Source organism: Meleagris gallopavo, chromosome 10 (genome assembly GCF_905368555.1).
Source record: "Meleagris gallopavo chromosome 10, MGAL_WU_HG_1.1, whole genome shotgun sequence".
In the NCBI taxonomy this organism is placed as follows: domain Eukaryota; kingdom Metazoa; phylum Chordata; class Aves; order Galliformes; family Phasianidae; genus Meleagris; species Meleagris gallopavo.
Genome location: NC_139413.1, coordinates 22,089,606 through 22,113,091, shown reverse-complemented (window position 1 = coordinate 22,113,091; position 23,486 = coordinate 22,089,606). Strand labels below are relative to the sequence as shown.

Genomic DNA, 23,486 nt, shown 5'->3' with positions numbered 1-23,486 from the left:
TGTCATGAAACTGTTTAATGATTGGTAGTCTATTTCAGTCAGAATATCCATTATTCTGGTACTCCTTTTGCAGTTTTGAAGTCCTAACTTGCATGGAGAGGAAACTTTTTTTTCTTTTCTAGCATACTTATGAGTAGAAACTTTTTTTTTTAAGCTTAGATTGTACCTATAATAATCTCTAACACATTGGTTTCTGTTATTTTCTTTCACTTGAGGCTGTTGTTCTGCTGTTTATGTAATTTTGTTTTAGCTCCAGCAAGAATTTCTCAAGTAAAATGTTCATTTGGGAGTAAGGGACTGTAAGCAAAGCACTTATTTTAATTCCTGTCACTCTGCTCCTTTGTCTTTGTACCTTGCAATTGAAAGTCTGAACGCTTTCTGCAGCAACCTTATGTTAGAAGAGACAACCTCATATTTATTATACTGCTATAAAAAGTGAGCAGTAGAAATGAAGTGAAAGGTGACAATTCTCTGGATGGATAATAGAGTAAAACCATGTGGCTTGGAGAAAATAGCTAACAGTGATTTGTGTACATCGTTGCAGTGGAAACACAGTTAAGAATATCTGATGTTCATCAGAGCTTTAAAAGCTTGCTAACTTCTTGATGAGTAAGAATTGGCCAGAGAAAGCTGAGAGATTTGTGGCAATATCTGGAGCCCAATGACAGGTCTTTCCTGTCTTGAATACGCTCCTGGGTGGCCAAAATTCTCCTATAACAATTTGTGTGACATTCCTCCCATTGGAGCAAAACATTTACTTTTTCTCCTTTGCACATTAAAATGTAATGTTAATTCAATTGTTATATTTGCAAATAAACTTTTCTGTTTTGGAGACTGAACAGAGTATGGGAATTGAAGCATATACATCTACCAGCTTCATTCACTCATTATGCAGGCTATATTTGGACTTATTTTCTTTGTATCTTTGCATCATGTAAGCCTTGTTCTAGACATCCATCCTTCTTTTAGAACATGATGTGACCCTTGATTAACTTATAGATACTCTATGCATTCATTATACAGTTCTAAGATCATGATACCACTTTTAGGTTTGGTTTAAAACAGTGGAACGTGTTCCTACTGTAAGTAAACTTGTTCTTGATTATTTTAAAGTGGTGACAAATTTTCCTTGTCATTCTGTACAAATAGAACTCCTTTAGGAAAGAAATGTTTCCACTCTGAGTCTCAACAATCAACCGGTTCAGCTTTGACCATTTCATTTTTATCCTGAAAACAGCCATTACTTCTTAAACTGAAGTTCAGTTTGTTTAATGAATGTGTTCCTCTTACAGATAACTTGCCCCGGAGTGCTGTTGAAAGACAAAGAGGAGCTCTATCTCAGTGTCTCTATACTTGGGCAGTACAAAAAAACTCGGTGTGTCCCTGCAGCATTTCCACTTTTCTTTCAAGAAAAACTAGTATTTGAAAAGGTAAGACAATGTCAAATGCTGATACGAGGCAAATAAAACATAACCTACATACACAAAGCTCGTTGCAGAACCCTGATGTGCAAGTAATCACACAGAGGTCAGTGTAATATTATAACACCTGCATTTTTTTTTTTAGCACAACAGAGGTATGCAACTGTATTATCCACACAGTGTCTCAAGAAATACACATGCTGAAGATTATATTTTTTTTAGGTGCTTATTCATTCTTTTAGGAACTGTCCTTTTTCAGTATCTATTTTTCCTAGCTTGGAAAGAACTAAATATTATTGTTTTAAAAATGTAACACAAAAACTATAAGATGTGGGAGAGTCAGCTTAATCAGTAGAAAGATAGGATAGCAGCTCAAACCCTTCTGGTGACATCGTTTTCCTTTTGAGATCCTTTATTCATGGTTTGTCACCAGAATTCCCAAGTTAGTACTCTGGCCTTTTTAATTTATAGTTGTTTATCACATATTCTGAGTCCCTACTAGCTTCATTATTAGTACCACAGGGGTAATGAAACACAGAATCATACAGATATGATCTGGTTCCTTGACTACCTGTGAATAATAATACTTTGCCCTTTCTAGTTCTTTTCCTTGAAGCATCCCCCTGCACTTTCAAAACTAGACTGAGTAAACATCAGTGATACTCCTGTTATATAGGTAATATAAAAACAGTGATAATTTTACCAACCACTGAAGAATGGAAAAAATAGAAAAGAGTACAGTATTTCATTAAAGACAAACATCCCACAGTCTATTTAAGGGAAATGTACTGAATGCTGTTTTTGTTGTAATTTAGGGGAATTCCAGGACTCTAGAATTTACTTAGTTAAAAAAGAGCTTAACAAGAAAGCTGAAGTAATAACTATTTTCTTACAAATTGCTCTTGAATGGATCTAGGTACTTGTGGTGTAACAGTGCGTTGGTGTTTTCAAGTGTTTGGTGTGTGGAACAGCAAAGTGATTTATACCATTCCACGCTTTGTGCAGCATTACAGGGAAGTCCATTATGTGCTTAATATCCATTGAAATGTTTTTGCAGGAATTCCTGCCCAATTCCTTGCCATCTCTTGCCATGGGATTAGTTTAAAAGCAATCTGAACAGTACTCTGCACGTGAATAAGTTAAGCTTAAAGTATAGCTAACATTAAAGAACATATTCTTCATTTATCAGAATTCTAATGCATTCAGTACTTTCTCTTTCTCTCCTGAAATTTTCTCAGGCAATGCTTTCCTCTTCACAAAATACTTCAGCTCTTCACAATAGCTCCTAATTTAAATTAGGGCAGGTAATCCTAAAATGGCTAGAAAGCAACCGACAAGAACTGCTAGCTTTCAATGAATATGATTGTGTGTCAAATGATAACTCCAGCTTCCTTTCTTTTTTCCAAGAGGGATAGAACTCTTGACAACCATCTGAAGTAAGGAAGAATATTGGTGTTTCGTTTTTTTTCTTCTTCACTCAGAGATATGTTTGACTTTGACTATGCCATTATTTTTTTTAATATTTATTTGCTTTCCAGACATTTGCTAATATAGTTGATCCTGGAGACCTTGTGGAGTTGCTAGAAGGTAAGTTCTGCTTTTTATGCATACTGTGTTGTGTGCATTAATGTTATATGCATATGGGCTTTAAAGATGTTCTGGAGATTTCAATAATGTTACAGTTATTTTATTTTATTTTTTTTTATCAGGAGCCTGTCCTCTGAAAAGTTAGTGGATAACAAATGTAGTGCATTACATACTAAATAAGTTAGGACCATAGCACTAGTGACTTTATAGCATAGGTTTGTTATCAGTACAGGCGTAAGTTTCTTGCTGTCTTTTGGATAGTACCAACTTCTCCAAAATGCTGTTAACTAAAAAAATGCCTCTAGAATGTATGCTGTATGCTTTAGAAGGGGAAAATGTCCTAATTAGCAGGACATCCAACTGCTTATCCAGACAGATAATGGTTTCCTCTGTCTGATTACTTATTTGATTAATTTCAAATGAAACTTCTTCATTTCACACAAAACGTCTGTATGTGTGGATGTATATAGTTAAGAAAATGATATATGCCTACAGTAAGCAGTCTTATCACATCTGGAGCATAATGAGTTTTAGTGAGACAGCACCAGCCCTGCATGCAAACTGCAAGAGTATGCTCCCTAATGCAGGGAGTATCTGAAAAAGTGGTTAAGCCTGTGTAATCTTCTTTACAAGACATTTCCAAAGACACACTTAAAAACAGGTAGAACTTAACAAATTCTTAGTGAAAGGGTTGCTTTTTGTATACTGCTAATACCATTGTGTTCATCAGTAATTTTTTTTTCCCAGGAATTAGGCAAGTTTGCCTTTATTTGCTCTTATTGTTGGTGTCACTGCGTACAGTACTATCAATCAGTGGGCAGTATTTTCTTTTTTTCTTTAAGTAACTTCTCATTTTAGGTTTTTTTTTTTTTTAACTTACAAATAAACTTTTCTTCCTTTCTAGTTGACACAGCAGTACTTGAACTAATACAGCTCGTTCCTCCAGGTATTGTATCAGTCTCCTCATAAATTATGCAGTTTAATAGGTGAATTTCCATGAGGACATTGCCCGTTACAGCACAATCACTATTTCTAACACAAAAACAAAACGGGAAGCATTTCAACAAATGGTTCCTTGAATATAAAATGTTAATAGATCAAGAGGATCTCATTCTTGAAATAGAATAGCAACTGAATATTGAAACGTGCCATGTCAAAAAGTGATAATATTTAAAAATAAATAAATAAATAAACTGAAATCATCCAGCACATCACTTATTAACTGCATCACAATTCACTTGCAGAGCGTCTGTCTGTGAAATTCAGAGTGTATCATCTTGTTCTCAGAATGGCACTTCTTTTTTTTTCCCCTTCTGTTTTAATGGTGACCTCTGGGAGAACTCTTATCTTCACTATAAGTATTGCAGATCGCTTGGGATAGGTGACAATAATAAATAGCAATTTGTCATACTTCTGTTATTGGTTTGTGTGATTATAAAAATCTATTTTAATGAAATTCAAGTGTTCCCATGAATAATGTAAGTCTGTACTTTATTGGAAATAAAGTCAAGTTTGAAAGAGAACTCGTTTGGAAACTAGTATTAAAAGCACTCTCTGTTACTTGCCTTTAGTAGTTTCAAAGAAACAATTGCTTCTCTCAGGTGATTCACTGGACTTATTTATTCAAGAAAATGTACTGAGTGTGGATTTTTTTTTTGGGGGGGAGGAGGGGTGTTGAAAGATTCTGGCTTCAATAATTTCAGGACTTGGAGGTAGGTGTGATACATCCCAGTGGAAGCTGACAAAATAACTGTAATAGCACAACTTAAACTTTTTTTTTTTAAATAGAAACATGCTTTTCTAAAGAAAATATTTTAAAAGAAAGTAGCAGACCACAATACTTGAAGAATCTTGAGGTACTAATTTTGATGTTGCTTGCATTTCTTTCTGATAACAATTTGCTATTTAAGAAGCATCAGTGTTCTGTATTATAAGACAGTTTTTCATGACGTATTGGCTAAAAACTGCTGGTTTCTTCTGTGTCATGGAAAGTAGAGAAGGAGGAAGCTATTGAAGGGATTACCTTTAGGAGCTATGGGAATTTCCTCATGAAGATTGCCTCAACTGTTCTCTATATACTTTTTAAATAAGTGAACCATGTTTTTAGGCCAGTGTCTGAATATTTCTGCTGCTGATTTAATTGATGATGTTATTCCCTACTGTGATACGAGTTATAGAGCCTTACTGCTAATTCAAATTTCTAATTACAGTGTGTGTTTTCTTTTTAGTTGGAGAAATTCTTGCTACTTATGAAGAGAATACAAGAGATTTCCTGTTCCCTGACCCTAAGCTTACCTGTCGGCACCATGGTATAGATCGTGAGATTTTAATGAAGAGGTCCTCTTACTTTACTGTGAGTGAATGTCTTTGGATTGTGTTTATGGCATAGTGTGTTTCAATGGTGAAACTCCTTGAACTACTTCAAAATGAAAAGCGATTTCTTCTGACAGATTTTGCCAGGTGTTGAATGTACAAATCCACAGTTGCACCTTCAAGTGAAGGTATTTGTGTTTTGTTGTTGTTTTTTTTTTTTTCAAAATGCTTCATAAAAGTGTTTAATGTGAAGAAGTTAATTTCCATGTGGTTTGCATGTGATTCTATGACACCTCTCTATTTCAGTTTAATCCATGATGCAGATGGTAGTTGAAGAGGGAGACTTTGTATCAAATTCACAATTCTCAAAAAAAAAAAAAAAAAAAAACATGTAGCCCACCTCTCTAATCTCCCTTTTTAGCATTTTGTTTTCATTTATTGTGATGCTTAAGACTGTGACAGTCACTACAGATGTATACAATTCTATGGCATCTGTTCTGTGGGCCTCTCTGAGGTCCAAAGTCACCACCAAAAAAAGTGACTGAAATTTAGCTTAGTGCTATGTGATTGTTTCTCAGTTATGAAGCCTGTTCTTCAGGATCTGTTCAGCCTATTCATGCTCTCTTAATAACTGCCTTTTCTACAATTTTTATGAAAACTATGATAAATGACAACTAATTGGCAGAACAAGTGCAATGGACTAATGTGAATTTTTTGGAGATATGGGCTCGAGTACACGTTGAGTGGAAATGAATTCATCTCACTACCCATCAGAGAGTTTAAGACTGTTGGATCTTGGGTGTCAGTGGAATACCTCAGAAAGGCACTTTGAGGATGTTGCTGTTGGCACAGGGAATGTGTTTTGGAATTTAAGTTGTACTAGTGGAGTGACAGAACGTTTGAATTAGGACTCAGTTGCCCTATCTGTCATGATTGGATTAAAAAACACTTTATTGGTGTGGGTGGAAGGCTGATCAAAGGTCACTGGTATCGTTTAGTTGGTATAATCTTTCCCCTGCAAGGGCAACCTGGAAATTGCCCTGTCACTTGCAATTAGACGTGCTAATTTGGTGTCTAATGCTGTGCTACGTTTCAATGAATTAAAGCTGTGATTTTGTGATACGAAATGTATTGTTCTGCAGCAGCTTTAACTGTCCCTACAGAAAGAAAAAGGCATCTTTTGTCATGGCATCTCTTTGATATGTCAAACTTATCCTATTAATGTTTTTGGTGGCTAAAGGGAGGGAGGGAGCCATAACAGCCTCCATTTATATGGCTTTTAAGTTGTTCTAGTTTTATATCCAGCCTTCAGTTACAGTACTGCATCCCTGCATCCTGCTGTTCGTTCCTTTTCCATCACTTCATTTTCTCTGAGTGCAACCACACTGTGCACCAGTTCAGGGAACTAAGTGTTTAAAAATGTTTGTCAGCAAAAGCATGCTACAAAACAACCTTAAATACGGAGTTCTCAATAGAGCCACAAATACAGTTGTGCTGGTGTTGTGAGTCACTGAGAGAAGTACGTAGGGAAGTTTGTGCATTGTTTTTGTTTGCTGGATTAAGTTATTTAATAGAAAAAACTATGTATTCTCTAGCAAAATAAGGTATCATACTTTGTGAGCTGTGAGCAGATGTGCTCAGAGTCATTTGAATGTGTAACTGAATGATGACACTGTGGTAGCTTTTAAATGTTGACTGATGATAGACAGAAATGTCCTTCCTTGTCCTCAGGAGCAGTGTAAATGAAATACATCTCTGCCCTGAAATGAGGACTGCAGAAGCATCAGTTATACTCTATTGCATCTCCATCACAGAAAATCAGAACAGCTCAAAGAGAGGATTTTGGCATACTGACCCCATTTTCAGGAGTAATAACGAAGCTGTGTTTGATGCAATTGGAGGAAGTCTCTCAAATAGCTACTTGTGGCTCCTCTCTTTGGTTGCGAAATGGGATTGCAAAGAGAGGATTTGTATCTCCAGAAGTTGTGAAGTCTCAAATGCCTCCATCTTCTAGTGTTCCCTAAGCTGTACTGGCAAGTGTCTCCTGTCAGCACCGAGCACTGAGTGTAAACACTAAACAGAAGGCCAAGTGTTAAACAAGCTCCTGCAGACAAAAATCACTCACATTATTCGTGTGCTATTCAAGCTGAGTTATTCCTATGCAGAAAGTTATTTATGGTTAGCTGAGATATTGAGTATTTTAGACTGACAGCTGTGCTTCTCTGGCACTTTGATTCCCAATAACTGTCGTTTATTAAAAAAGTAAAGGTAGCAATGGCAAGGTTACAGTTGTGGAGTTCAGATAGGCAGTGACAAGCCGTGTCTGATGAACACTGCTAATCTGCCAGTTGGAAGGAATCCCAAGTTGAGAGGATCAGGACTCCTCCAGAAATCTGGCACTTGGCTGATAATGTCTTTGGCTAAATGTCTTCTGAAGCTTACAAACACAATATGCATACCAGATACGCCTCAAGTTATCTCTCCTGGTCCAGTGCTGCCCAGCTGAGGCTTTTGCTGGCTCTTCTGTGTTTCTCTGCAGCCCTTGCCTTTCGGAATATGTTTAAACCTCAACTGGTGGCGACTTCTGACAGACCTTCTTATCTCCATTCCCCACGTTCATACAATATTTGCTACGTTACTTAAAACATATTCTTTTCAGTTTTGTTGTCTTTCATTAGCATACCAACAGAAGATGTTCTGATATGTACATATACTTTTTAAGCTCTGATATATTCTTATGCTCCTTAAAAGCACGTATTAGACTTTTTTTTTTTTTTAAAACTTGGTTTCCAGTGAATATGAACCACCTTAACAATTTTTCAGTTAATAGTATATCCATGTCATATCTGTTCAATGACTGGTACAAGAGTACTGACATGTCTTCCGCTGGCACCACTAACACAGTGTCAGGGAAATAGACCCACAAAACTTTCTAACTGGATTTTCGTTTATAGGAAGTGTTTAGAGCTATAGAATGATGTTTACATGACACTGTATTGAATATATAGCATTTATATATGAATATAAAAGGGAAAACTCCTTTTTTCTGTTGATTTATAAGTTACTTGTGACATACCCACTCCTGTACATGCAAATGCTGTCCCGTATGTGCTCTCCATGAACCATTTATCTGAAGGAGTGTGGTCTTATAACTTTTATCTTTAAGCATGTAACAATTCTGTTTTCATTCTCTGTAAGAGCAGGAGGTGCTCTGCTTTTTATAGACTTGCTAATTCTGGTGTGTCCTTTTTTAAATTGTTGATAGCACTTGACAATTCATTAGTAATAAAACCGAGTTGATTAAAGATGGTCAGCTCTAAAATCTTTTTATATGCCGTAACTTGACTTGATTGAATGCCAGACTCTTACTAATTGCTTAACTGAGCTTTCTTGGCATTTTTGTCATTTCATTTTCATAATCTAACCTGGGGCTGGATCGTACACCCTTGTGGGAAATGAATGTGTGTTTAGGCAGGTGGCAGTGTTCCTTTGGTTCAGCAGTAACCTTCACTCATGAAGTTCCTGCTAATTCTCAGCTGTGGGGCAGGATCACAAAATGATGAGCTCCTTTTTGGTTCACAGTAATTTTGTGTTCAGTTGTACAAACGCCTTTGCGTACAGATGCCTGGGGCTGTACAGCAAGCTCTCTGTGTTGAAAGAAGAGAGAGTAGGAAGTTCTAGGGGCACTTGAATCCCTATTTGCTTCTATAGAGCTGTGGTAGACGCTCTTAGATTATTCTGACTTGTCTGTGGTTTGTCTCAGAGATGCAGGGGCCTGCCAGTCCGTTAGTAAACATGGACCAGGAGGTCGGGCTGAATTCCACTGCCTCCAGATCAGTCAAACTAGGCCTGCCTCTTGCCAGCCACGTGCTTAAGAGATCACTGAAAAGAAGCAGATTATAGGAGACAATCCATAGGAATCAGATGTTGCTCTGGGAGTTACAGAACAAAGGGGACTCCTAATGACACTGTTACAAGTGAATAGTTATTTGCAGTGTCATGGATGGATTTTTGAGATATTTTTACAAAAAAGGTGATACAATTGAGACTATAAACAAATTTCCTAAGTTAGCATTATTGAAACTTCCAGATCACGACTGGAATTTTTTATTGATGCTATACAGCATGGCATGAAAAATCTTTAAAATTGCTTTTGACAAAGAAATGTATTGAAATGAAAGTCAGACCTTAATTGTTGTACGAAAGCAATATAATCATCTGTAATTGAATTGTCAGAAATGCAAATGTTAGCATCTTGACATTTACCATTGCTGTTCTGTCTTTTCTAATTATCTTTATTAAAGGCTGAAATTAACAAAGGAAATGACTGGAAATTAGGGATGGTTTGTTACATTAGGTGACATTTACTTCTTTGATACCCTTTATCTTGAGTTGGGGCTTGATGTTCAATTATTGTCTCTCTTCTAGGGAATTGCACCAAAATTGAGATTTTCTACGAGCTCCCTTATTACTGAAAGTCTGTTAAGCTCAGGAAGGAGTCACGTACAGGTTAGCATAATTTAATTGTTTGCAATTTAATTTCTAGATTTAATATTGATAGCCTTCGTTTCAATTTTTTGCATATGCTGCTCACTTCAAACTTTTCTCTTTCTTTTGTTGTGGTTAAAGCAGTTGTCATGGGTGCTTGACAACTTGATTAAATTTTTAATCGAGTATGAGTAAAGAGTGGGTCTGGTGCATGACAGTAAATGCTGAGAGTTCCTTCAATCTGAAACAATTATCACCTGCTATTTTCTGTGATCAGCTGAAGTGTTAATCCCTGGTGTATTGTAGGTGGGAAGATACCTTCTCACTGTTTCTTACTGACACTTAGAATTAAGGTGGGACAATGAAACTTAGTGAAGTCAGAGAAGGTACGTTATCAAAAACAAACCAATTAATTGTTTTCCATAATGATGTCAGTAGCAATCAAAACAAAGATTTCTGTTGCAAAGCCTATCACTAATATTAATCTGGAAACGCTGCTGCTTCGGTGGGTAAAGTTAAAGAAGTAGTAGCTGAAGAGACTGGGGAGAAATACCCTCTCTGATGTGTTAGTTCAATTTGTATCACTCTTCTCTGATCTCACTGGTTTGTGTCATGTTTCCTGGAGCAGACTGTCACACAAAGTTACTCTTACATGCTCCTCCTTCTCTAGTTTATTGCAAATGGTGCAGCATCACTCAAACTGAATTGTTAAGAAGGTACGTGTGCAAAAAGGATGAGGTGACTTGGGTCCATTCGTGGTATTGTTCATTAGTTCACTGAGAAGATTCAATTTTAGCAAAATATATTTACTGAGACACTCAAAGAATTTCCTAAATAAAAAAAAAAAAAGCAGTGAAAGTTAGTGTTGATAGAAAACTAAACTCATTGAAAGGGACTTCAGTAAGAACAGCTTGATTTGAAACTAAAGAATGACTTTGAAACTAGTTTAAGCCAGGAAAATGCACCGTCTACTTCTGTTGAAGTTATTCTTAGAGAATTAGGTTCTTTTTTGTTTGGGACAGTTTCATACTGGCTCACTACCAGCTGCACAAGTGCTAGTTGTAGAAAGCAATGTGAACTGTGTTTGTGATGCCAGATTCATGCTATGCTAGCACAAAACACTCAGCCTCATCTTTTTTTTCATTGTGTCTTCCCTTCCATACATAACAAAGGTAAGCTGGACATTTTATTCCTAGGTTCTTCTGAACTAAAATAATGCATGCAACACTCATATTTAAGAATAGTATCATCTTCCTCAAGCTTGAAAAGTAATTTCTAATTGGGGAAAAAAAAAAAAAAAAAACTTGCCATACTTGTATTTTTGAGCTTCTATAACATGGGAATTCAGGCAAAATTTGGCTGAAAAGCCTAATTATCTATGCTGTGGTATTCACAATTAAAACATGCTACTGACTTCATAGTCGGATAAGAATTATATAATCTAGAATTCCTTGACCTATAATGCTTCCAGAGTAATTATATGTGCATTTAATGCCAAGAATTGCAAAGGAATGATAATGTATTTCAAATAAAACTTCAGTGTTGGAGTGAGTTTTGCAGACTTTTAAATTGGTCACTGAAAATTTGATAATTATTTGGAAGAAGAGCTAATCTGAATTGTTAAGTAAGCTTTGCCAGTGAAAAACAAGCAAGCAAACAAAATGCTCATGTACTGCACTGTGCACAGAGAGCTGGTGAGGGTGATTGTTTCCCAGCTTTCCTCCATTCTGTTAAATGTGAGTATTTTAAAAGCAGTGTCAACTTGGAGGTAAACTTCTAAAGCAGTATTTGGAAATGGTGTGATTTTTTTTTTTATTTTTTTATTTTTTGTAAATTTTGGCTGAAAAAATACATGCTTTGGATATAAACTGGCAGCAATACAAATAAACAGCTGTTTTTTTTTTCTTTTGCAAAAGTATTCACCTGATTCAAGATAATCTTGGGAAGATGGTCTGATGTTTTTTTGTTTGTTTGTTTGTTTTTGCTGTTTGTTATTATACAAAACATTCTTAATTAAGACACTATACAAGTAGTAAATTCACTGTGTTCCAAGAAAATATAAATTTCAGAGCACAATTACACTTCTTGTGACTTTTAGGCAACTTTAAATGATATGAATGGAGAAGAATTTTAAGATATGTATTTTAGAAGTTTTAAACAGATGGAAAAAGCTGCACAATTTTGTATGTCCAATGCTGATAAAGCTTGTGTTAAATGAACTTGATGCAAAACTCAATTTGTTTTTTTTAGTCTCTGTATGCTAAAGGAATGAGCAAACTAATTGAGTGAAGTATTAGACACTTAACTTCCAACATACAGTAATGTGTGTGTTTTAACCTCCTTTTGGATTCTGACAAAATGGTAAATACATTGTTGCTTTTTAAATTGCTGTCTGATTATAGTCTTCTGAGAGGAATTTCAGCTGACATATAGCATCAATTTCTGTTAAAATTATCAGTTCCCTGTTTCTGTTACTGTCAGTGGTCTTTGTTCTGCGTGCTGTCAAAGCAGATAATTTCTCTTTTTCACTTTAGGATGATTTGAATTGGGTGCATCACTCAACTCCAAATGGAAAACTGCAAACAAAGTTACCAAAGAAAAACATGCTTTCACCTGAGAAAAGCAGGCACAGCGTAGCAAGAAAGAACTATGAGCAGCCTACCATAGCTTCCAAGTCACGTTCTCCATCTCCGTACACAAAAAGACGGATGTGTGAGCTGTCAGAAGCAGCCAGGCAACGACTGGCCCACCTAAACCTTGGTCCTTACGAATTCAGAAGAGAAACTGATAAGCCTCCATTTGTAGTTAGACGGGTTTGTATTCTGCACAAAGTGCTTCTACCTTAAGCTGAGATCAAACATTGTTCTTTCACTGAATACTGCTCCAAAAATTCATTCATCCGTTAGTTTAGATGAATAATTTCTCTACTTTCCAGTCTGTCACATAGTTATTTAAATATGAAAGAATTTTATTTTAGTTAATTTTATCTGTTAGTAATAGACAAAGATCAAATTCTTTCATGAATATCTTGGTTAAATTCTCTGAGGCCCCATTTCTTTTTTTCCAGCACGCTAGACAGTATAATAGCTGTATAAATTCAACTTGGAAGTAATTGATATTAGTATTAAAAAATCCTGAACAAGACTTTAAAGAAGTGTCTAGTCACATTAAGAACACATACGCTGCCTCTTTCAACTTTGTTAGCATTCTGTGATCTTTGAAACACTTGCTTTACTCAAAGCTACATCTCTGATACTTTGACTTACAGCTGATAACCAGCCTGCATTTAGTACTTTCACGAGAACTGCATGTGGAAAAACTGTTCTGAAATTATGTAGTTACTTGAAGAAACTTCATTTAAGTGCTTTGTTGCAGGTCCAGATTGCCCAGCCTCATGGGTGAATGTGTTCTCCTGCAAATTGCTTTGTTAAAATTTGGCCATCCTCTTTTTTTAACAATACCGTTGAAAAGGTGTAGGGGCCAAGATAGAATTATTCTGACTCTGTGCTGTGGCATGATTTCTCTACAGTTCTGAATGTTTGTCACAGCCACTGAGATAATTTAGCATTTAATTAGTTTGCCTCTCACATTATTTCATTTTTCTTGTTTATGTACAAGTAGTAATAGCTTATCAAATTCTAAAATTCTTTCACAAGTGTTCTTCTACTTGTGTAGGTACTTTCTTTTTAGAAATTCAAATTAGTCTTATTAATCCATTAATTATTCATCAACCTTCTATTTATCTCTGTTACTTTTCTTTTATCTCCTGCTAATCAATTTTTTCTGGTTTTTGATCTATAGGTGAAGTTCACAGTTTAATTACAACATCTGTAAATACTGATTATTGATTTCAGTTGCACTGTTATATTTGTACAGGAAGGGAAATTCTTGTCTCTTAATGCATCCCTTCCTGGCATCACGGCCTTTCTAAAATGAGAATGCTCCTTTTAGAGCATCTTTACTGCTGAGGTCTCTTGGTTTGGCAGTACTATGTTGCATGACAATTAAAATTAAATTATGTTAAAATATAACTTTTTAAACTAGGAACAGTAGCACTTTGTAAGGTCTGAAAAATGTGGAATAAATATGTGGTATCATGTGGTCTTCAAAAAGATATCTTCAAAAAGACGTTATAGATGAAGGAGAAACTATCTGCATTTTTATTCCTTTAAACAACGTGACATTAGGAGCTTTCTAGATCTTTCTAGAACTGTTTTTTGTTTATATGCAATAATGCTAATAATATAAACATTAAGAACACGTTTTTAAATAGTATTTGAATAAGAATAAATGACTTCAGAAAGGACTGGATGTGGTCTTATGGAAAAAAAAAAAAACAATTAAAAATATGTATAGAGATTGAAACATCTGATACTGCACCTCTTAACAGTAATTTTGCTTCAGGTAGAACAACCAAGTCCTGGAACTGAGCTTTATGCCTGCTCTACCCTGCGAGAAGGCACAATGGAAGCTTGGTCCAAGGTAACCCCTGGTCAGTATTTAATACTGTTATCTCTCATTAATGCTTTTTTTTTCTCCAGTAGTTTAGTCGGGTGTGTTTTTTGTTTTGGTTTGAAACAATCTCTAATGGAGAAAAACCTGCTCCTCTTTGATAGGAAGAATAAGAGCACTGAATAACCCTATTGTTGCAAAAGGTGGGTTTGCATATTGCTTTACCTCAGGAAACTTGGAACATAGTTCTACATGATAGGAAAGTAGGAGCAGAAAATACCAGAGTCCAGGCACTCTGTTCCAGTCCACCTGTTTTGATTAGTTGCATAGAGGAACAAATCTGCACTTCAGTCGGTGGGTGGGTTAGTCATGCCTGGAATGTTGATCATGTTGAAATTCAAGAGCCTTGTTGCTTCAAATATGAATAATGTTCATATCAGGTTTTTTTTTTTTTTTTTTAAAGTGGATCTGTAGCTTACAATTGTTAATGAGCATCCAGGATGCATGCGTGTGTCTCCTTCCACTTTCCTGGCAACAGTAACTGAGTGTTTTATAAAGAGTGCAGAACGAGACATTTAAATCTTACATTTTTTCTTTGTAATGGTATTGAGTGCAGGATATTAAAGGTTACTCATTCTTGTTGGGATCGTGCATATCAATCTATTGTAGCAACGTAATGTAATAGACCTATTATCATCTGATATCATTATGTAGTTACAAATGAGTTGATGGTATCTAGCCAGTGTTTAGGAGAGTGAAACCTGCCTCACAACTAATATCCAGGTGGTTTAATAGTCACGTTTTTGTGTATTGAAGCTTAACTGTAATTTTTATAAAGCATAAATTCTTGTGATTACAGTACAATTTAGTCTGGTTTTGCTTTTGTGCAGGTAGATGATAATGGGTTGTCTTTAGGGCTGCTCAGTACGGACTGATACAACTGATGAAGAAGGCAGACATAATTAATTGTCATTCCCTTTGGGGTGAGGTGCATATTGACAGTGGTTGGACACCCTGAGCTGGTGTGGATTTAATAGTTCTTCCACTGTTGCTTCTGTGGTCTTCGTAACCTGTGCTTATGAGCCAGTGGTGAGAGAGAGAACGAGGAGGTGATCAGAGGAGAAAGAGGTGGCGGTAGGGAAGCTTGTTCCAAAAAGTGTGGGAAGGTAGAGTAATGTAAATGAGATTTTTTTTCAGATTGATAGAGCTTTACTCTTTATTGATTTAGACAAGTAATAGCTTAGCAAAATGTGCTACTTCTGTCCATGTAGAAGATTGTGCTTGCACTGATTTAGTGTTATTAATACTGTATTGAGTAAAATGTGAAGTCATTGTTTTCATCTGAAGATAGTGAAATATTACTGGGAAGACTGTTGAGAATTTCAGTCTGTAATAATAACTTGGCTTATTAATGTTTGGGAGGAGAGGTAAGCTATTTTGTAAAAGATTTTATAAAACTCAGGGCATTCAAATTTTCTTTTGAATTTATTTAAGTATACAATTTTTTTCTTTCTCCAGATCTTTCTCTTCTTGGCAGCTACAGACCCAAGAAAGCCAAAGTGAGTACTCTGTAGTGCTGTTGTTTACAAACTGGTTTTGGGGGGAAGCTCTGAGTGAGGAGGTTTGTTCTGTGTAGGTACATTTGTAACTATCTACTGTACTACCAAAAACAAGACAAAGGATGTTTAAAATCTGATATAACTCTGTTTATCTCTGCTGCTCGGTTATTTTGAGATACAAATGTGAAACAATATTCTGTGATAAGTCCTTTACCTACAGGCATGGACATCTCCTTGGCATTAAGGCTTGTGGTAAGACTGTAGAAGAGCCTTTAGAAGTGGCTTATGGTAATCTTCCCGGTCATTCTGAGATGAAACTTTTTTCCAGAATATTATGCAAATGGCAAGCCACTATTTTGTCATTTCACATTTAATTGTTAAGATTTTAGCTGCTTTGTAAAAAGTGGATCTAAAGATAATGTCAGGGTTCTGTCTTGTTCTATTGTAAACCAGGGTAACCCATGGAGACATCTGCATGGTGTATTTCAGACTAAGAGATGCTATGAAAGGAGTAATTGAAAGAGTTAAGATTGACTAGGAGATGAGCAGATAGACCAAAATTTTTCCTGGAGGAAGAAGAAAGTCATGGAAAAAAAAAGTCTAAACAAGGGTCCCAGACTGAGGAGAGGTCTGAGGTTTATTGGTGTAGACTCTTGGGCATCACTCTGAATCTCTGAGGATCCTGTGAAATGGGAGACTTTACACTGTGCAGTCAGAATAAGATGATAGAAAGCTTGAAAACCAGGCTTTGCTATAATACAGTGTGTTGGATACCAGCAGGGAACACTTCCTACTTCAAACTAGGGCTCCTTTTGTAAAAATGGGGATCTTTGTTCTTCTCCAGCAGGTGGATATTCCTGTATGTATGGAAAGCCTGTAACCCTTCAGTTTAAAAAAGAAAACTATACGTCTTGATATTCATAATACATTTTAGCAAGGTTTGGTGTTTTTTCTTGTTGTTTTTAACAGGCAAGATCTACTCATGGGAAAGACCGTGACAGTTCTTCTGATGTTTGTAGTGAGGATGTGATCTCTGGTTCACCCAACAGGCTGGCCCATTCTGGTGGTTCGTTAGTGCATTCAGCACCTTCAGCATTTCAGAAGCATTCTCTAAGTTCTGTACTAAATCGATCTTCTCTAAGGGAACGGTAATAACTTGTTTTTGTTTGTGAAATTCTGGAATTATTAAAAAGAGCAGATCATAACAGTACGTTGCATGACCATAGGTTTCGTGTTTGGAGGTATACAGGATGAAAAGACAGGAAGTCTTTCCCTGTCAACTATCGTGTATTTGACTTTTTATCAGGAGCTGTGTTTGCCATCACCTCTCTGTTTAATGAATACAGTACAAATAATATGGCAAGGAAAAGGATCCTTGACATCTTTGTTGCTGACCTCCCCTGAAACAATAAAGCTTCTGATTACATGTCCCCAGTGTCCATCAAATCTTAAATAGGGAAAACTTAAATAGGTAAATAATTAATGTTTCAGAGGGCATTAGACTATCAGGAATACAAATATAGATATATGTTAAGCAGAATGTTTTAGAGCTATTTGGAAACCTTTTTTCCTTCTGTCCTTTTCACCCTAGTGTTTGTAAGTATGTACTTCTGGTTGTGCTGTAGTCAAATATGTGACTAGTCTGAGTAATGTCCATGGGCCAACTTTAATATAATTGGTGTATTTACAGACTGAGATGATTCTTCTGCTTTGTTTTAAGCCAAAGTATTGGCCTCTGTAGCAATTCTGTATATATTCATTTCTATGTAAATTCATTTTTCTTTTTTAGTCCTCTAATATTAATATCACCTAATTTGATGGATTTCAATCCTTAGGTGAGTGTGTAGGGCAAGCATAGAAGTTCCAGTGTCCTGTAAAGGTTAAACAGAAGAAATGTCAACAAGCAGTTTTTTATGTTTAAGCACTCCAATCCTGCAAGGAGAGTATTCCCTACTCCCTGCTAAGTAGAATGTGTCCTGAGTACATGATGTCCTGCTATCCATTTGGCTTACTAGGTTACTAGATGACTTTCTGGGGGCAGAGAAGTTCTGTGAAAATCTGGGCCTGAATAACCAAATACCTAAAACAATTTGAAGATGCTTGGGATCAAACTGATGTCCCTTGATTCTAAAGTATTTATCTAAAGCTGTACTCGTGTATGTATTTTGACAGCACGTTCACACTCGTTTCTGATTCTTTTCTCCTTATTACCATTGGTACTTCATTTAGTGAGTGCTCAAAGGGTGTATTTTGTAGCTTACACACACTCTAATACTTTTTTTTTTTTTTTTTTCCAAAAAAGAACCATCTCAGTTTTCTCTTTAAAAAGAAAAATGACAGATGGCAGGTGGGGATTGAATTTTTTAGTACTCAGATCAAGTTGGTGGTTTAACATCTTTCTCTGCTTGAAAACTTGCTTGGTTGTTCTTCTGTGTAGTAGTATTTCCTGTGAGCTGTTATGTGAGAATCAGGATGTGTTTGGGTTTGGAAAAAGTGTGTTTGGTTGCTTTTCTTATTTTTTTTATCATGTCTACCTCCCCACGTTCTCTCATGTGGTCTATCTCCTCTTCTGACATTGTGCACTAGTTAACTATGTCTGGGTAAGAGATGGTAATGGTGATTGTTTATTTGCTTATTTAATGACTATATCTAAAGGTGACAAAGTCTTTTGTATTGATAGCAGGGAAATCTTGTGTGTAGTGAGCCACTGTTACTCAGCAAGTTAGTCATTCTCCAAGTCATCTTAAAACCATATGAATCATCTTCTTGCCTTTTCTCATTACCAGCCCCTCTCTCCAGAAGAGATAAGTGATTTTTGAAGTTATCTTTTCTTTTTAGAACTAATATTCTTAGCTCTTCTGAGATGTAGCATCTTTTTATGTTAAAGACCTGGCTATTTAACTTCTGACATTAAAAAAACAAAGGAAGTAAAGTGTATATTCTATATTCGTGCTGCTGAGATAACAATGGATTTAGCTAACTGTATGCAGAGACTTGTAGTTGGAACGACAAGCATGGATCAGAGGTCAATGTTTGGAAATGCGTGCAAATGCTGTTCTATAGATTATAGAAATACAGAGAAAATCAGAACTATTGGATGTGTGGCAGTTTTAGAGTATGTGCAAGATAATGTCTTATTTGACAGTGATTTGATTGTTAGTTCCTCAATCTTATTTTGAATTACAAAGACAAACAGCTTCACATATACATACTATTTATTCATCTGATCAATCCATGGTCAATACAAAACTTGGCAACTTACGTCAGCCTTTCTTTATTTCTTCCTTTTTTTGTTTTGAAGTGAGTATGAAGTGAGTGTCTGTCATTTTGGGAGTACTTTCTCAGAAACCTGCTAAGTAGTTGTTAAGCCACTGCAATACCTTTTGGTGATACAGAAGTTTGGGGTCTTGGATAATGCCCTCTTGGGAATTTTGCCTCTTTTGTAGCAGTTTCCATTTCTTTCATGTGAGCCTTTTTGAGAGATCTCAAGTCAATGCTCTCCCCTTTTGCACTGAAGTTGAGCTAGAAACAGAACTGTAAAAGTTTTACTGTTGGACGAGGCTCCAAAGTTTTGAATATTTATTTTTCATATTTTATTTTTACACTTTTCGTGGTTTTGTTTTGCTGTGTTGCAAACTGAATCAAAATAGAGTGGTGAGGCTGTGCATCTTCATGCCCTATTTTGATTTTATTTCCTATGCAGAGCAATGATGCATGCATGTTCTTTTCTGCTTATGATGTCTGCCCAGCTTCAATCAACATGGTTAAAATGTTACTTGCCCCCACAGGCTGGTTGTTTGCACATAGATGCTTTGTGAAAGCATTAGAACTGCTGCAGAAGAGGAAAATTTGACTTCAGTGCTTGCTTTCATAGTGCCTGTATATCGTCACGAATGCCCAGAGGGTGGTGGTTTTCTTGGGGACTTGCAAGCTTAGCCTTCCTTGCAGCACTGAAATCTGCAGAAAAATACAAAGCTAAAGTCATCCTTCTGTAAAGAAAACCTAGTGATAGAAATCCTCTGAATGGAGCTATATGTTGGCACAAAAGAAATTCTTTTCTCAAGAGACTACAACAGTCATAGCCGTATTTGATCATTTCTCCTATGTTGAGAAACAAAGCTATTTCTCATGCATTTGAGATCAAGGGATTTTTTTTATTGATCTGAAAAGTAATCACTTCCAGAGCAAAGGCCATTCCAATGTCTTTTTGAGGTTCTGGTTGCTCTGCTGAAATGTGATCTTACCTACTGTAAAATCTAACAGAATTCTAAGTTCTGTTTGAAGCAAGACAGAGGTTAACTGCCTGGATCAGATAGCTTCTGTAATGTTCCTATACTGGAACCATCTTTTTCTATTGTCTTTTTCCTAGTACTAGGGAAATATCAGCATGAAGTGCCATACTGGATCCTACTAAATCCTGACCGCAGGTAGTTTACCTTTTATTTTAGAAAGCAGAATGCATCCTAACCTAAGGTTTGTTTCTGTGAGAATGAACGTTTAAGTTCTGAGAGCTTTCTGCTACTAATTGGAACTCTAAATAATTTAGTAGACTTTTCAGAAGGTAGCTTGCTCTGGGAAGAGACTGCGACTCGGTCTCCAGCTTGATTTTAGCCAAATATTTTGGAAGTTTTGGAATTCAGCTTCACAGTGAAGTGGTTCTCAAAGCTTTTGCGTTTATCATTCTCACCTTTTGAGGAAGCTTTCATTATTTTGCGTTCTCTTAAGTTGAATTCTGGGAGCAGCACTCATGGATCAGTTATATCAGTTATTCTATCCCATACATTGCAAAGACTGTGTAGTACAGAAGCCTTGTTTCATGTTTTTGGCCAACTTCTATACTGTTTATCAACTTCATAGCTCACTGGGTAAATTTGAAAGTGAGTGATGTCAAAACTTTTGCCTATGAATAAACATATTCAAAGAAGTGGGAAAGCTGCCAAAGAGTACAAGAAAGTGCGGCCCATTACTGACATCCTAAACGTCTAGAACAAGAATGCCTAGAACTTTTGATGGTATTATTGGGCTTGTAGTTGAGATCTTGAGCTGCAGTATTGAGCTTGGAAGCTGTCTGCCTTTTGGAGCTCATGTAATACATGAGGATGACTTATCTTGCCCCAGTTTTAAAAGCTAGAGCTGAAGCTTAGGAGGGGAAAAGAAAGCATCTGTGAATTTTACATCTCTGCACTGAAGTCATAACAGTAAACGGTGCTTTTGGAAACGAGAGAGACTCTTTAGGAGTTGCATTTTCTTTTTCTTCTGTTGGTGGTTGTTTATTTTCCTTTAATTTCTTACTGTAGAAGAAGAGCAACTGTCAGCTTCTGCTTCCAAATATTGAAACTGTTCTTTGATTTAAGGTATTGGCTGTGTGTAGTTGTTTCTGCTTCATAGTAGGTATCCTAGCATTGTGAAAGCAGCATACTTCCTTCACTTCAAATATTGTGAGAATGTAAGGAATTTCATATTGTTACTCTTTTATGAATTGTAATGAAAATGTATGTACCAATATAGTCTCTGAAACACTTTTGCACTTGTACAACTGCATCTGTACTAAGGTTTATAGCCATCAGGTATTTTAAGAAAAGCAAAACAAAATTGTATCCTTTATGAAGTAGACCAGTAGAACTGCTAAGTGCAGCTCAGCCATTCTGTTGTGCCTCCATTGCAGACCAGTATATATTGAGAACCAAGTTCATCCTGCTAGATTACTACTTGGTGTCCTTTTGAGCGAGAATAAAGTAACTTCTCCGCTTCCTGTGCATGCTCATAAACATCCTGACTGTAAAATCTGTGACTCTTTCAGAGTTAAATATATTTGGGTTTTCTGAGAATCTGTTTTGCTCCGTGCACAAATTCTTGTAAGATTGTTATTTTCAAGGTTATATTTAGCTTAAGAGTTATTTCTTTTCTCCCTTCCCCCCAATTACAGTAACATCCTCTCCAATTGTGAATCTGGTACCACAGTACTCCATTGATTTCTGTCCTCTGATAGTTTGTCCTTGTATGTGGTTTTGCTCAGCATGAAGTCTGTGTCTTTGAAGCTGATGAATTCTTCATGGAGGCCAGATGCACAGTTGTTCACAAGGCTGGGAGGTGTGATGGTGAGGGAAGGGGTCGCGATAGGCATTGCAAATATTCTGCAGCAGGCTTTTGCATTAATTCTACCGATCTGAAATGTATTGGTATCTCCTGCTGAAATGTGATATTAACATTTTCGCTTTGTGCAAATGAATGATTGGATTGTCTGACATTTGAAAATTCCGATTTATTACTGCTCTCAAGTTTGCAAGCTGCTGTTTCACTGGAGTATGTGGATGGATGTATTCTGTTTGTATTTCTAATGGAGAATTTCGTCCTAATGGATAAAATTCTGCGCAAAAAAAAAAAAAAGCTTTAATCTTTAACACAAGATCTAAACTGTGCTTGGCTTCTTTTTTCTTCTATCAAGGTAGATGTCTGCATGACCTTAAAATAAAAAAAAAAAAAAGGAAAAAAAAAAAAGCCTTATCTCATAAAGAGTATAAATGCCTTTAGTCACATTACAAGGGAAAATGGTTCTGTTTCCTTGATCGTACTCAACACAACATCTTTGAAATTAATCTTGAGGAGTTCTCTGATTGATCTGGCTTTTTCTAGGTCACTGAGCTATATTTCCAAAGTGTTTATACAATCTATTGGAATCAATAAACAATTTAAACTGATGTAACTGCAGAATGTTTGCAAGTCCCAGGGAAAATTGAAAGTATGACAAAGAATACAGCTATAGAAGTTTATTTTGTTTATCAGGACAAACAGTCATTGAAGTGAAATGACTTTCCTTTCAGTGTTGCAGCACAATACTGACACCTTAATCACATAAATAAGTAACCAGTCTTTTTAGAAACACGCTATTAGTTATGTTAGGCAAATGGAATCTTGTTGTTTATGGCTTAAGATGCTGTGCTCTAATGCCTGTTCTTAAAACGTTTCCAGAAGGAGAGTTACCGTATCATAAAAAGGTTTCACTTCAGATTATGGGTGTTACATTTTAGGGCAGGAATTTTAGTTTGCATTTTGGTGGATGTAAATACAAACATTATGATTTTTTAAATGTAGTTCAGACTCAACAGTTATTACTAAAATTGGACAATGAAAATACTAGCAAAACTAATTAAAATAAGCTGATACTGCTTTTAATCATAGTTAAGGTTTTGATTCTATTTTTCCCCTGATAAATTAAGTTTGGGATGTATGTGAGTGACCAACATTTCTTATACCACAGCGCACACTAGTGGATTGATCAATGAAATCACCTGGAGAAGGAAATCTAATAGTTCTTGATTTAAGTAATTTGATTTTCTTCTTGCAGACGTAGCCAGATATTTTCTAAGTGAATATAGTAGCAAACTGTGTTTTCTTTTTTTCAAAAGTAAATGCACATATCTCCAAGGATATTTGTAAATTTGAGATTAATAACAATGATGTGAAATCTTACATAGGAATTTCATAAAATTTATTTCCCCAAGGTAATCTGTTCCAACTTCTCACTGCCAGCAACTCGGATTTGGAAGAACAGCAGCCACTGTATAAATATGAGGGAAATGCCATGACTTCATGACTCTAGCTTTTATTTCTTAAATGGAAAAGACTTACTGCATCTAGAATGCAGATTTTTAAACGTGCACTTAGG

General features: G+C 36.1%; 1 protein-coding gene across 4 annotated transcripts in view; it reads left to right on the top strand.

Annotated features, from left to right (window-relative positions):
• The window catches only part of SPATA6 (spermatogenesis associated 6), a 47,662-nt gene that overhangs the window by 2,559 nt on the left and 21,617 nt on the right, over window positions 1-23,486 (top strand). For 3 of the 4 annotated variants that reach the window (XR_014885355.1, XM_085232243.1, XM_085232241.1), the window contains exons 2-10: window positions 1,293-1,430; window positions 2,960-3,008; window positions 3,913-3,954; window positions 5,237-5,361; window positions 9,750-9,830; window positions 12,344-12,622; window positions 14,214-14,301; window positions 15,780-15,820; window positions 16,790-16,968. Coding sequence is in view for 3 of the 4 variants with exons in the window: in XM_085232243.1 (XP_085088369.1) it covers window positions 1,293-1,430; window positions 2,960-3,008; window positions 3,913-3,954; window positions 5,237-5,361; window positions 9,750-9,830; window positions 12,344-12,622; window positions 14,214-14,301; window positions 15,780-15,820; window positions 16,790-16,968 (1,022 nt within the window). In the remaining variant the exon portion in view is untranslated. The remainder of the gene's footprint in view (window positions 1-1,292; window positions 1,431-2,959; window positions 3,009-3,912; window positions 3,955-5,236; window positions 5,362-9,749; window positions 9,831-12,343; window positions 12,623-14,213; window positions 14,302-15,779; window positions 15,821-16,789; window positions 16,969-23,486) is intronic. The other variant, XM_085232242.1, reaches the window with a different exon arrangement.